General features: G+C 37.3%; 1 protein-coding gene across 1 annotated transcript; it reads left to right on the top strand.

The window, feature by feature from the left end:
* The first annotated feature begins 1,116 nt into the window (after window positions 1-1,116).
* Window positions 1,117-13,323, top strand: LOC134208368 (uncharacterized). The gene is made up of 2 exons (XM_062684358.1): window positions 1,117-1,674; window positions 12,004-13,323. The coding sequence occupies exons 1-2, from the start codon at window positions 1,341-1,343 to the stop codon at window positions 13,035-13,037; spliced, it is 1,368 nt and encodes a 455-aa protein (XP_062540342.1). The 5' UTR covers window positions 1,117-1,340; the 3' UTR covers window positions 13,038-13,323.
* The last annotated feature ends 405 nt before the right edge of the window (window positions 13,324-13,728 follow it).

Below are 13,728 nucleotides of genomic sequence, written 5' to 3'. Positions count from 1 at the left end.
TGTGTGACTAAGTTGGCTGGGTGCTTGAACGATCGCATCCAATTTGCTGCATGGCACGTGACAATTGGTGGCACGCTTCACTGAAGTGCGTGTACCGAACAGACGAGGCGAACAATGGGCATCTGATGACAGTTTCGTTTTCGCAGTTTGAAAGACCGTTGTATAGCGGCGCCTCCGGATCGGCGTCGGACTGTGAGAAAGTCCGTGAAATTCGTGAGAAGCGCCAAATTGAAGAGTTTATTGCCGTCAGCGTGATTGGATGGGTTCGTTTTGTTTGGGATTGGATTGCATGTGTGGTCTTTCCGGACGATTTGAAGAAGATCAACGATCTTCTCTGATAGGCTGTTGTAAGACGATGCTACTGTTGTAAATTATCACATTCTCTTATCTGATTAATGGGCTGAAGTTTAGTAATTTGGGATGAAACCGAGTCATACTGTAGCCTTTAAAGCCTCCTAAAAGCAACTCGTCTTGCGTCATTTTATAAATAGGTGTATGTTGCAATTACAAAACAATCATGAGCAGCATGCAGATTACTTTCGTGTTGTACAAGAATATTGTAAACTGGTTGAATATTCCATCATAATAGCACTGCAAGCTATCAAATCATGAAACAAACATTATTTATCATTCAAGTATTCTTATTACTTGATTCCAGCCTGCCCGAAATATATTCCTTGTTGTCAAAAATTAAAGCCCAACTTGAAAATGTTCTTAACTCTTCTGTATCTGTAACTGTCAATGATTTCAAGATAATTAACTGGAAGCAAATTGCTTTTGATGCTTTGGCTTATGATCAAAAACTAATTACAAATAAATTGGTTATCGCAACAGTTTCTCTTCTTGACTAGCCACCGTCGAAACACTTTTGCAATGCTCTCTAAGCAGAGCAAAATTGCGTAACTCGATGCACCCCCCTGGGGCGGCTTATCAACAATCACTTACTTCGCACAACATTAGAAACAGATAGCGTGCATCTCGCCGATTTAGTTACCGACTGCTGTTTTTCTTACTGCATCGGTGCATCGTTTACTCGCTCATCGCCCACAACACCAAACACCGAAGTGATGGGTGATATCCGAGGGTTTTTCCTTCGACGGTTTTATTGATTGTAATGGTTTTTCTAATTTAGTCCGGCCGTGAGTCCTAACCAGATCGGTTCGCTTTTTCGCGTTCCAAACGCGCGAGCCCTTCACTTGAGTGGGGTACGTCCTTCCGAGTGATAAGAAGTAGTAGTAGTTGTTTTAAGTCCTATGATTTTCGGGATCGATGGTTGGCTTTAAAGAGCGGAGGTTCTAAGACCTTGTGATTTAAGACGAGAAACAAAAATTGAGTGCAAAATGAAGAACGGCAGTACCAATTTGGCACTGTCGTGTGTGCTGATTCTAGTGACTGTGATAACCGTAACAAAAGGTAGTGGTCTGACATATTTGGATGTTCTGCAGAGGTTGAGTGATGCGCGAGGTGACGTAAGGACAAGCCTACGGGCCATTCGGAAACTAGCGATAGAGAGTGGGCTGATATCGAGGAAGGATGAAACTTCAACACCTGCTCCAGCTCTGAGTGATCAACAGCCTACGGAGTCATGGATTGATCCAGAAGAGTCAGGGGAATCGGACGAGTATTTTGAGGATATCGAGGAAAGCGATGAAGATGACGCGACTACACCAGAAGGTTTGTAGCATGTGGGAACACAAAATTTCGATAATTGTAAATTGTTGATCACACATTGATCTTCCAGTGGCAAATTTTTACATGTTGTAGAAGAGTCCGTATTTTGCTTATGTTTGTCATGAATCCGGTTCTAGTTGTAATCGATCTATTTCTTTTACTTTTAGCTCCCACATTAGGCTCAACGCTATACTAATCCGCACCCATATTTATATGATGCTGAATATTTGACGATGAAAAATTCATTTCGTTTTCGATCCTTTCAATTGAATCATTGTCGAAAACACTGACGCAGTTAAATAAAATAAAAAAATTAAACTTGTTTTCTAAATCCGCAAGAAATTCAATTCAAACGATGTATAAAATAAAAGGTTAATGATTCTCAAAGAATTTTAATTAGTAAACTCTAATTTACATATAGCAAGTTTCATCGATTTTGTACAACTAATGTTTTACATATCATACAATGAAAACAAGCTTTTTTTCTATTTTGAGTTTCAGCTAATATAACAAGCCAAACTACTTTCGCCGGCGAAGCTGAAACAATGCGTTCGAAACAAATAATGATTTCAATTCCTCCATGTCCATGTCCAGCCAAGATGCACCACATCGTAAAACATCAATTTCTAATTCCACATGCATTGAAAGTCCGCGGTGGACACACGATCGACTATCTTGCTGAAAGATAAGACGGTATATTTATTGCTTTACAGTCAGAAAAACGATGATTAACACAGGCGCCAGTGCTGCACAGTGGATGGCATGAGGTACCAAAAAAATGTAAACAATGTTTGTAAGCCGAATTTCGAGTATTGGCAGGTCTTAAATGAAACGTCAACGACACCTTGGTATTAAAACGGGTCGCTTTGACAGCAGTTGTTGAAAAAAAATTACATGTCTACAACCTTTCGTAATCGAATCATTATTCAATTTACACCCGCTCAAACTAATCGGGCACCATTGATATGTTCATTTTCATTATTTTTTTTTTCAATTTAAACATAAATTTAAATTAACAAATTTAAATGTGGCGTGAAAATACTTGGTTCGTGGCCAAATTCCTGCTTTTTCCGTTACACCCCGCAATCAGCGTTTTGCGCTTGTTTTGCCTACAGATTGCGCTCAACGTTTGCTTATACCAACCGGATAAGACGCGGGAACTAACTTTGCGGTGTTGATATCCGGCATTCGTGTACCTGATTATTATATTCTTCCATATTTTACTATTGTGAAGTTGCTGCAACCAGGGCCAGACAATTTCATTTTCAATTGAAATTCGTCAGTCGAAAATGAATTCAGTATTCATCCCTTTCAATTGAAGCACGTCCTTTCATCTTCATAGTCATTTTCCTTTCAATATTAGAAAATCCATCTTCGTGCAAGTTCATTTGAAAAAGGTTGCCTTTCAATTGTGTTCATTTTTGAATTCACTAACATATTGACTTGAAGGACAGCGGTTCAATTCGTGTTGATTCTATGTTCAATGTCTGTACAAATAGAGCGGAACATACTGGAACGGCTCGATTCGCAAAGATTCACGTTTTAGTTAATATTTTTTTCATATTCTATTTATTTTCTAATTGCTTAAAATTAATTTTGTCGAATGATAATTCTATCATAGCAGTGGAAATGGAAATGGAAATGGAAATTGTCTTATTTGACAAACGAAATAGAAACATATCAGGTAATCAATATTCGAGCAACGCCTAACAATATATCCTTTGTCGTAAACAGAGTTTGTTACTGACAAACGCACCTCGCAACAAGCATTTATCAGAAGCCAAACACAATATGACAAGAATTATTTGCCTTGCATGCTTCGATATTTCCGAGAATACGATGCTAATTTTGAAATCATAGTCAGATTCTCGAATATTCTCATAAGGGGCTGTCCATAACCCACGTAGACTTTTGAGGGGGAGGGAGGGGTTTCGGAAAAGTCTACGTTAGTCTACGAAGGGGGACGGGGGGATAAACTAAAAGTCTACGTAGACTTTTTTATTTAATTTTTATTTTTTTGAAAACAACTTATACAGCAGCTTTATGCAAAGTTCACTAGTTTATTTTTTTTCAGATTTTTCCGTTTTTTGCAAGACTTAACCGAAATAGTCTCTCGAATTTCTCCAGAAAAATCTTATGGATTTCACTGAAGTAATAGTTTGAACTAAGATTTAAAAATATCATGATTTCAACAGCAAATTCTTCTGTGTTGAAAATTCTATAAAAACATTCGAATTTTTTTTTCAAAATTTCTACTTGGATTATATTACAGATTCTATCTTTTGATTTTCGGCAGGAACTTCTTTAGAAACTACAAATAATTCTTTAGAATTTCCACGGAAAATTATGTCGCACTTCAACGGAAAATTCTTTAGAATTTACAAAGGAAGCATTTTGACATATCCACCAAAAAGTCTTTGGAATTTCCAAAAGACATTCTTTGGAACTTGTAAGCCATTTTCTCCGAAATTTCCTCGAGAAATCCTTCAGAATTTCCACTTAAGGTTTTCTGGAAATTCCCCGGGAAATTTTTCTTAATTTCGGAAATTCTCGGAATTCTCATGAGGAATTCTTTGGACATACATATAAACGAAATTTTTCCAAATGTCCATGGGGAATTGTTAGAAAATTTCTCCACAATTTCTTCGGCAGTTCTAATGCAGATTCTTTGGAAATATTGATGGAAAATCTACAACATTTTTTAAAGAAATTATTGAAAACTTTCACGAGAAAATATTTGAATTTCCTACCAAAAACTATTTGAGTTTCCACAAAAAAAAAAATGCATTTCTTGTAAGAAAGCATTTGTAATTTTCATGAAAATGTATTCGAATTTTTTACAATAAATTCAATGAATTCAAAAATTCAACTGAAAATTCTCCATAATTTGCATCGGAATTATTCGGAAACTCTTTGGAATGTCCATAGGATTTTTTTTTTCAAATTTCCTATTTTGCAAGAGAAATTTCAACATATCGTACCGTTTTGGCTCATATCCCGAACACTCGCTTTTAAATAGCCATTTTGGCGTTATTTATATAATTTGCTCCATAGAAGCTTGAATTCTTCTGCAATATTGATCCTCAGTATGGAAAACTAATGAAAACTTTAGTTTCAGGGCGCTAAAACGCCAGTGTTCTGGATATGAGCCATATTCGGAATTTGAGTCAAAACGGTAGGTAACCATTCTGAAATTCCACGAGAAATAATTTTAAGTTTTCACGGAAAATTTAAAGAGAAAGACATGAACCCCGTCTTCGACCAGAGCAGAGGTCGTACAGACTGAACACTCAAACACCTAGCATGAGACAACGGACAGACCAGTATTGGTCAGTTGGGTTTAATGAAATAATAAATCTATATACATAAAAATGAATTTCTGTCTGTCTGTGCCTTATAGACTCGGAAACTACTGAACCGATCGACGTGAAAATTTGTATGTGGAGGTTTTTGGGGCCGGGGAAGGTTCTTAAGATGGTTCGAGACCCCTCCCCGCTTTGGAAAGGGGGGCTCCCATACAAATGAAACACCAATTTCTTCATAACTCGAGATCTAATCAGAAAATAAATCAATTTTAGGCGAAACGAAGTTCGTCGGGTCTGCTAGTAAATAAATAAATATAACACCCATTGGACCAGTGAAGAATTTTTCAATCACGAAAAGTTTCCTCCTTACCAGGGCGGGAATCGAACCCACACTCCATAGTACATGCGTCTAGACGATTGACGTCGCTAACCGCACGGCCACGAAGCCCACAAATTACTCGGTATTTTAACGGGAAAACTTTTGGAATTTAAAAGAAAATCTTGGTTTTTCAACGGATGATTATTTGAAGGGATATTGCATGGGATTTTCAAGAAAGACATCGGAATTATGACGGAGAGTTCTTTGGAGTATTACCTGGAAACTTTAAAGGTTATCAATCGGGAAATTCTACGGAATTTCCACAAAAAACTTATTGGAATGTAAACTTGACATTCTCGGAATTTCAACTCGAAATTTTTCGAAATTCTGAAAATTCTTCGGTTTTCTACAAATTTGAACCGGCATGAAGAATTATACTGCCGCTAACCGTAAGTTGAGCACATCTGTATATGGACGCCATATACAGATGTGCTCGACTTGCGGTTAGCGGCAGTATAGGTCAGATGCGTGACAGATTTTAAGCAGTGGCGCGCCGATGCAAGTGTCGGTGACGATGGCGCACACCTCTAGGAGGAATCAAATTCAACAGAAATGAAGTTAATTGGCTTCGAGATTTAGTTTCAAGAGCTATGAACAGATGATTAAATTTGATTTCGTTTTGGATTGATATTTGTTTTGTTGGATATTTTTCAGTTTGATTTCGTTATGTTTGAAATTTGAATTTTACTGTAATGTTCACAAGGGATATGAGGGAAATAGATTTGAATAGCTGAATTGCTGAAAACTGAATTGCTGTGATGTTTCCAATCACATACAGTGACCTGGATAATAAAAAGCCCACTTGCCGTTTTTCATACAAAATGGTCAACTTTGGAGATCTAGATCTCGATTGCGTGTGAGCCAATTTTGCTGAAAATTTGACCAAAGCTCAGATATAACTTGAATTTTACCATACCTGAATTTCGACCATATTGATTCATAGGGTAAAAAATTATCGCGGTAATACAAAAACGATTTTTTTGACAAAAAAATGATTTCAAAATATCTTGAAAACTACTACTCTTAGTGTACAAGTATGTTCCGCAAACTTTTTTGTATTGCCAAAATACGCGTTTTTGCTGAATAAGTCATCAGTTTACAACCTATAGAACTCAAGATATTTAAAGAATATTTTTTTTGCCAAAAAAATCATTTTGGTATTACCGCAATATTTTTTTACCCTATGAATCAATATGGTCGAAACTCAGGTGTGGTAAAATTCAAGTTATATCTGAGCTCTGGTCAAATTTTCAGCTAAATTGGCTCACACGCAATCGAGATCTAGATCTCCAAAGTTGACCATTTTGTATGAAAAACGGCAAGTGGGCTTTTTATTATGCAGGTCACTGTATGATGTTTTGTGAAATTTGAAAAAGTCTACGTAGACTTCAAAGGGGTGGGGGAGGGGTTTCAAAAAAGTCTACGAAAGTCTACAAGGGGGGAGGGGGGGATTAAAAATGTGAAATTTCGGTCTACGTGGTTTGTGGACAGCCCCTTTTTAGGTTTTTTAATTTAAAACATTTACGTTTCAAATGCCCTTTCACGCCACAAAAATCGCAAGTGCTGTCTTCACTGAATTCTCTGTTTTTCGGGGACCCTTTGTTCCAGCTTAATTGTTTCTGACAATTATATGGTCGCTGTCATTTCTGTTGCTGGTATCCTATCCGAATCTTTACTGGACCCCTCGAATGACTTTGACCTGCTAGCCGATATGCTTCAGCCAGCTTTTTGAATGCTAAACCAGCTGGTCCCGCTGCCGAAGGGAAGCAATCTGTCCGAAATTGTCACTAGACCCTATCTTTTTTGCATTGCTGGATGCCATTTCCCAAGTAAACTACCAGTTTTTTGGCATTCGGCAATGTTAAATTATCCTCACTCAACAGTCGTTGCTGTAACGCTTTATCTTTAACTCCTGCTATTATTCTGTCTAGGATGGCTTTTTGTTTAAAATTTTCAAATGAGCAAAACTCCGCCTGCAGCTTTACAGAAAGAGCAAAATCTTCTATTGTTTCATCTGGCTGCTGCACACGGTGGTTAAATTTAAATCTCTGATTCATATCCGATTCAGATTTGTCAAATCTACTTTTCAACTTTTGTATCATTTCGGTATAATCGATATCTTCAAATTTATTATTGGGAAATAGCAATTTAATTTCACTGTACACAGCTGGTCCACACAAAGTGGCAAAATAATCTTTTTCATCTTCGTCTTTAATTTTATTTAATCGAAAAACAGAGGCCAATCGCTCGTCGGCCCATTCATTAAAAGGAGTGCCTATATGGCTCCATAATGGTTGTCAAAGCCATCACAAAAGCGATTCAAATAAAAATGCGCAAAAATAAGGAGGTAGCTTACCAGATATCTGCCAACTTCAACTCGCACTAGCCAGTTAGCTAGCGAATAGGATGCGGCGGAGATTTGTCCAACCACAGTTTCGTCTATTCACCCGATTTTCACCTGTCGCCTGAGTCCTTATCGCCGATGACCACAGCTCTCGCCACTGAGCAGAGCGTATGGATGCCAATTAGCGTCAACTTCGGCGATACAGATACAGAAAAAAATGTTAATGCTTTTCTTTTACAATTCTTAAAAAAACAATCGTTTTTGTTTAAAACTTTTTTATATAAAATTCAACAACCGCGCACATCGCGCTTCACTGTTCGCTAACTAGCCGCGAAATCAACAAAATGGAAATTTTTGTACACTAGCTATTGTTACACCACGTTATTGTTACACTACGGCTATTGTAACACAACTTATATTGTGTCAAACAGTTTCTATTGTCTCAAGGTCAATTTACATTAGTTTTTTATCATCACTTGTCCGAAAATACTTCTATGGCGGCAACACCCAAGAAACAATTGTTGTTTGAAGAAATGTCTCTTATAGCTACGCTATTCAGCTGTATGTTTAATTATGATTGATTTATTGCATTTGATACTACTATACCAACCTTGTTCGCCCAAAACTGGAGAATCTATTCAACAACAGCAGTTCTATAAGCATGTTGAAATAAATGTTTAAGCTATCACCTTGCCTCGATTGTTCAACTGCAAAAACAATAAAAGAGCTATAACAACATTAATTCAACGCTTGTTACTACAAAGATTATTACCCGAACTAATAAAGCTTTTGCTCAATGTTTTACAAATAAGGCTGTTTGATATACTGTTGTTTGTGTAACGTAGAAGATTGGAGGAAACTATTATTCAACATTAGTTTGAGAAAAAGTCCCGAATACAAGTTGAATAACGTTGGTTTTGATGGCATCTAATTTGTTGTAAGGAATATCTCAAATAAAGCTTATTACAAGTTTCCACAACAAGCATTTTTTTTTTATAAAAATGTTAAAAGAGGACTAATTCTTACGGATAAGTTTTATCTTGATATTATTTTATTGCTTTCATGAAGTATCGATTTTTCAACTAATTAATTTATAGAACAGTGACTTGTTTTTTTTTACATCAACTAGTCATTACTACAGTTATCACAATCTCGAATGATGTGAGGCTCGAACCCAGGACCCTTCGATTTACATCCGCCTGCTCCATGCAAGGTCATATAAATTGACCATGTTAAATGTAGATATAAATAATTTAACACCAAATTGAACAATTTATTGCATAAACAACATTTGTACATATTTATTAAATAGAATGTATATGACAACAATATTGTTGAAAACGTTTTCATCCACTGATACGATATGTACCACTCTTTTTGAACTTTTAGAAAGAGTTATCCATTTTCACAAAAAAATCAATGCACAGTGACATCCGCACAGCCAGATACGACATAATTGATTTTGTCAACAATTATGAATCAACATTATGTTGTGTTGAACAACATTTGAATGAACATCACTTAACAGTTATCATACAGTAAACTTATTTCACAATTAATCAACATGTTTGGTTCAAAGGCTTTCAATCTATTATAAGACACATTACTTCATTGCAGTGGCGTAGCCAGAAAATTGGTCTAGGGGGGAGGGGTTTTCTGAACAATTTTTTTTTCTAAAAAAAAACTTTCTTCCAAAAATTACGTCTCTGGAGGGGGGGGGTTATGCCCAAAACCACCCCCGTGGCTACGCCACTGCTTCATTGAATTGTACAACTTCGGCAGCGCTGTTAAATAACAAATTCTAACAAATGTTATTAAGCATCACATAAATATGTTATTCAATATCAACTTACACAAAATAGGATTTACTTTGTTAAATATCTTGGCTGTGCATATGCACAGCATATGTTTCGAAATGGACAAATTGATATGAAATTTGCGAAAATGAATCCACGTGTCTTGGAGGGACTCGAACCCTCAACCTCATACTCTCTAGATAGGCGTGATAACCTCTACACAACAAGACCACTTAAAGGTCACGTTTGCGGAAAAGCCATCAGAATCCGAGTACCAACCTCCACCGCGGTTAGCTCTCTTTTTTGCAAATTGAATATCTTTCGGGTGCTTGATTTGTCCAATCTCCACATGTGCTTTACTGTTGTATATCCACAGTCAAGCGAGTGCACATTGTTTATTAAACGAGAGGATCGCACTCCATGCCCCCCAGCAACGGGCTGGGCGGGATGGTATAGAATGCGAATACAATCGCACTCTGCTGTGCCAAAGGCTTGCTTGGCTAAAGCATTTGATGAGTTTGATTGCCTTACGTAAGCGGTCGGTCTTCCACCGTCATTAGTCGTCTGAGTACACGCGACCGCTTACGTAAGGCAATCAAACTCATCAAATGCTTTAGCCAAGCAAGCCTATGGCACAGCAGAGTGCGATTGTATTCGCATTCTATACCATCCCGCCCAGCCCGTTGCTGGGGGGCATGGAGTGCGATCCTCTCGTTTAATAAACAATGTGCACTCACTTGTCATAAGACGAGTTTGTACAATCCCATTGAATTCCACCACTTAATTGTATCTTGACAGATACGTATTTCGACCTCAACGGTAAGGCCGTCTTCAGTGTCTCGTACTTGACTCGACTTAGTACGAGACACTGAAGACGGCTTTACTGTTGAGGTCGAAATTGAAATGAAAATTGGTTGAAATTTTTGCTAATATTTGCTACTAGCTGCAGTAGAATGCTCAGAAAATATCACTTTTTCATGAAAAAAACGCTTATAACATGCTTGAAAATGAAGCTATCAACCATCTTATGTAACCAAAAGATGTTTTTGAAAATATTTAGAATTGGTGAAGGTAGAAGCTAAAAACTATTTTTTTCGGGGCAACCCTATCTAAATTTAGTAAGTTTGTCATAAAACATTACCTATATAAGATAAAATAAATGTTTATTAAGCAAAAATGCTTAGAACTAAATTCTCTATAACTTTGTAGAATAATATGATGTTCTAACTCCAAAGGTTAAAAAAATAGATTTACAAAAAAATCACAAAAGGGCCACTCTAATGGCAACTAACACCAAAAATAGCTCTTTTCTTGTAGATCATTTCTTCTGAAGACGTCAAAACTCTAGCACTGATAGTTTTCGAGTTATCGATTTATGTCGTGAAATTTGACGGCACGAGCCGAAATCTGATAATCAGCATAATTATCCTTGCCAAAATTTGTTCATATATTCGTTTCCTTCATCCAAGACTTGTGGTGTATTTGTAACCCACATTTAACGTAACCACCGAAGATACGATAACTGTGATGACTCGTTTTAGTTCCATCATTGGGTGATTGGCTCGCATTGAGAACGCATTGTGTGATGGTTTTGTCCTGGTTATGGTTGTTTGGTTATGCTTCCATTTTCTATCAGGTCACAATTTGTTTATCGAACACAATCTCCTTGATATACTACCGTGAAGCATCGATTCTTACATCTTGTCGATATTTGCTTGCTCCAAATATGTTCGTGAAAATACATTTAAAATTACAAAATATTTCAATTTGTGTTGCTTTTTATTTCATTATCTATAATAGAAGATACAATATGACAACAAAAATAAAACGCTTACCGTATGAAGGGTTGAATAAAGGATTCCATTTTCGTGGGAATAATAATTCACGAATCATTCACATTGAAACCTTTCCAATGAAATCATTAACCATCATTAAGTACTAGACGAATTTCTAACCCACACGGTACTGCATCCGTGTCTCGTTCAACCGCTAGCAACATTCGGTCTATCACCCGCAATGCGATTTCGCATATCACTGCTGAACTGATTTCCTATGCATGAAAAGTGCTTCGTAAGCAGGATGCTTCCAATTGTTTTGAGCTTAATTGTTTTGTGCAATTGTCTTGCTCAATCGAAAGAAAACTTTCAAAGTGGATTGACATAGTCCGGTTTTCAGCCATATGCCATGAAGATTGAACAAACATTGTGCATTAATTGAGACGCGATTGAGATGGTCAGTTTCTGATCCATGGAAAACGTTGTTATGGAATGATGTATTTATGAGGTGAAAAGCGAAGTTTCTATCGTTATAATGATTTACCTGGAATGCATTACTGTTTTATACTCAGCGAACTAGATTGAAAAACTGCCTCAGCCAGGATTACTTTTTTCATTTATTTACCTGCAATGTGTAATTTTTTCTAGAGATTTGGTATCCTCTAATTATATTTACTAATTATTCGACTGCTCGTTTAACATTGTATTTCTATCCATAACTTATTTTTTTCAGGTCGTAAAAAAGGAGGAGGAGGTGGTGGAAGTAATAACAATATCGTAGTGACAGGCGGTGGAGACGGAAGCCACGATCTTGGAGCATTATACGAAGTTTCGTCGGAAGAGGGCGGACACAAGGGCCACAAGAAAAAAGGAAAGAAACATGGCAAAGGGCACAAGAAACACAAAAAGCATCACAAATGGCGGAAGCATCTAAGAAAAGCGGCCCCAATTGCGCTGGTCATTCTGGCGATGAAAGCCATTCTTTTGCACTTTCTTCTAAAAAAGCTGGTTCTTGCGACGGCTTTATCTCTCCTGATCGGCAAAAAATCTTTGCTAATATCTTCAATCATTGCGCTGAAACTGTTGTTTCAGCAACCGCACAGCAACGATAAAAGCGAAAGCAGTAAACTGGAGGTGGTTCATATTCCAATTCGAAAGGAAATCGGATTTCACAAAAAGATTCAACTGAACAAATTCAAAGGGCCCGGTAAAGTGAAAATCAAGATTCAACCGAAAATCCTTTCAACCCAGAAACCTGCTCATATCTTCAACTCATACAACTCGCTGATTAAGCACACCCATCAGCAAATGGAGGATTTTGGTGGAAAGTACATCCCCCTGGGGTACGAAAACAATCATTTCCAAAACTATGACATAACGACCCCGACCACATACCTGGACTCGATCCCTGAGGGTACCGAAGACAACTACTACGATGTGAATGATCTGCAGTACATCCGCCGAGAAGGTTGGGATGGATGGACCGGCTACAATCGTGGCGAAGTAGCAGCCGAGTCGAATGGGTACGCAGCTGATTATGAGCAAAGGCCATCTACGGAGTACAGCGTCAGTTCGAGCTATGATCAACCGTACAGCTACAACAGCCATGGCAATGGGGCAGCATTCGGAGAATCCGTCAGCTCCAATGGCAACAACGGTCAATGGAGCAGTCCGTCGGATTACAATCAATCCAACTATAAGCAACGGAACTTGAGTTTGATGAAGTATCGACGGAAGAGGAGCGCAGTTGGGGGCGAGGCTATGTAGAAGTAGAAATTTAACAATATTGTAAACTCTCAAATCTCACAGAACCAAAAATTAAATTAATGTAATACAAATTGAAAGCAAAGCAACACAAGCGTCTACAATTAAACTGTAAAAATAAGATCTTAGCATTTAGTAAATTATTCATATTTATTTATTTAGGTTTCTAATTACTTTTCTAGATCTGTATGAAGGTGACATCTGTTCAATAATAGATTAAGCTACTTGTGAACTTTGTATCGATCTGGAGAAATGTTGAAATAAATGCTTACTAGTAATACAATCTAAATATTTGTTGAAAATTGTCTGTATCACATACCTATGATATAACATATTGGGATTTCTTCTTCGTTCTTGGAATAGCCAAAGAAAGAAATCTTTCTAACATCTCATGATTGCTCCCACAAATCGCAAGTTTTGATCACAAAACGCGAGTGAAATGTTAACACGAGTGACTACTGGCGGAGTTACAAGATGCAATCACACAATTGTACTCAAAGCACAGAACACAGACATGATAAGTTTTTGTTTTTAGTAAAAACGAACAGTGGGTAATGTCTGTGACATAACCGCTAAGTGGACGTAGGACTTGACTTGACCATGCCTTCAAGATACATAATATGTCCAAATTTCGCACATCAACTATTTTGGATAAATGATCGGCGTTGCATACCATTCCTTGGCAAAATCTTCT

This window comes from Armigeres subalbatus, chromosome 1, assembly GCF_024139115.2.
Source record: "Armigeres subalbatus isolate Guangzhou_Male chromosome 1, GZ_Asu_2, whole genome shotgun sequence".
Lineage (NCBI taxonomy): Eukaryota > Metazoa > Arthropoda > Insecta > Diptera > Culicidae > Armigeres > Armigeres subalbatus.
Note: the sequence above shows the minus strand (reverse complement) of the source record. Positions and strands in the feature narration are given on the sequence as shown.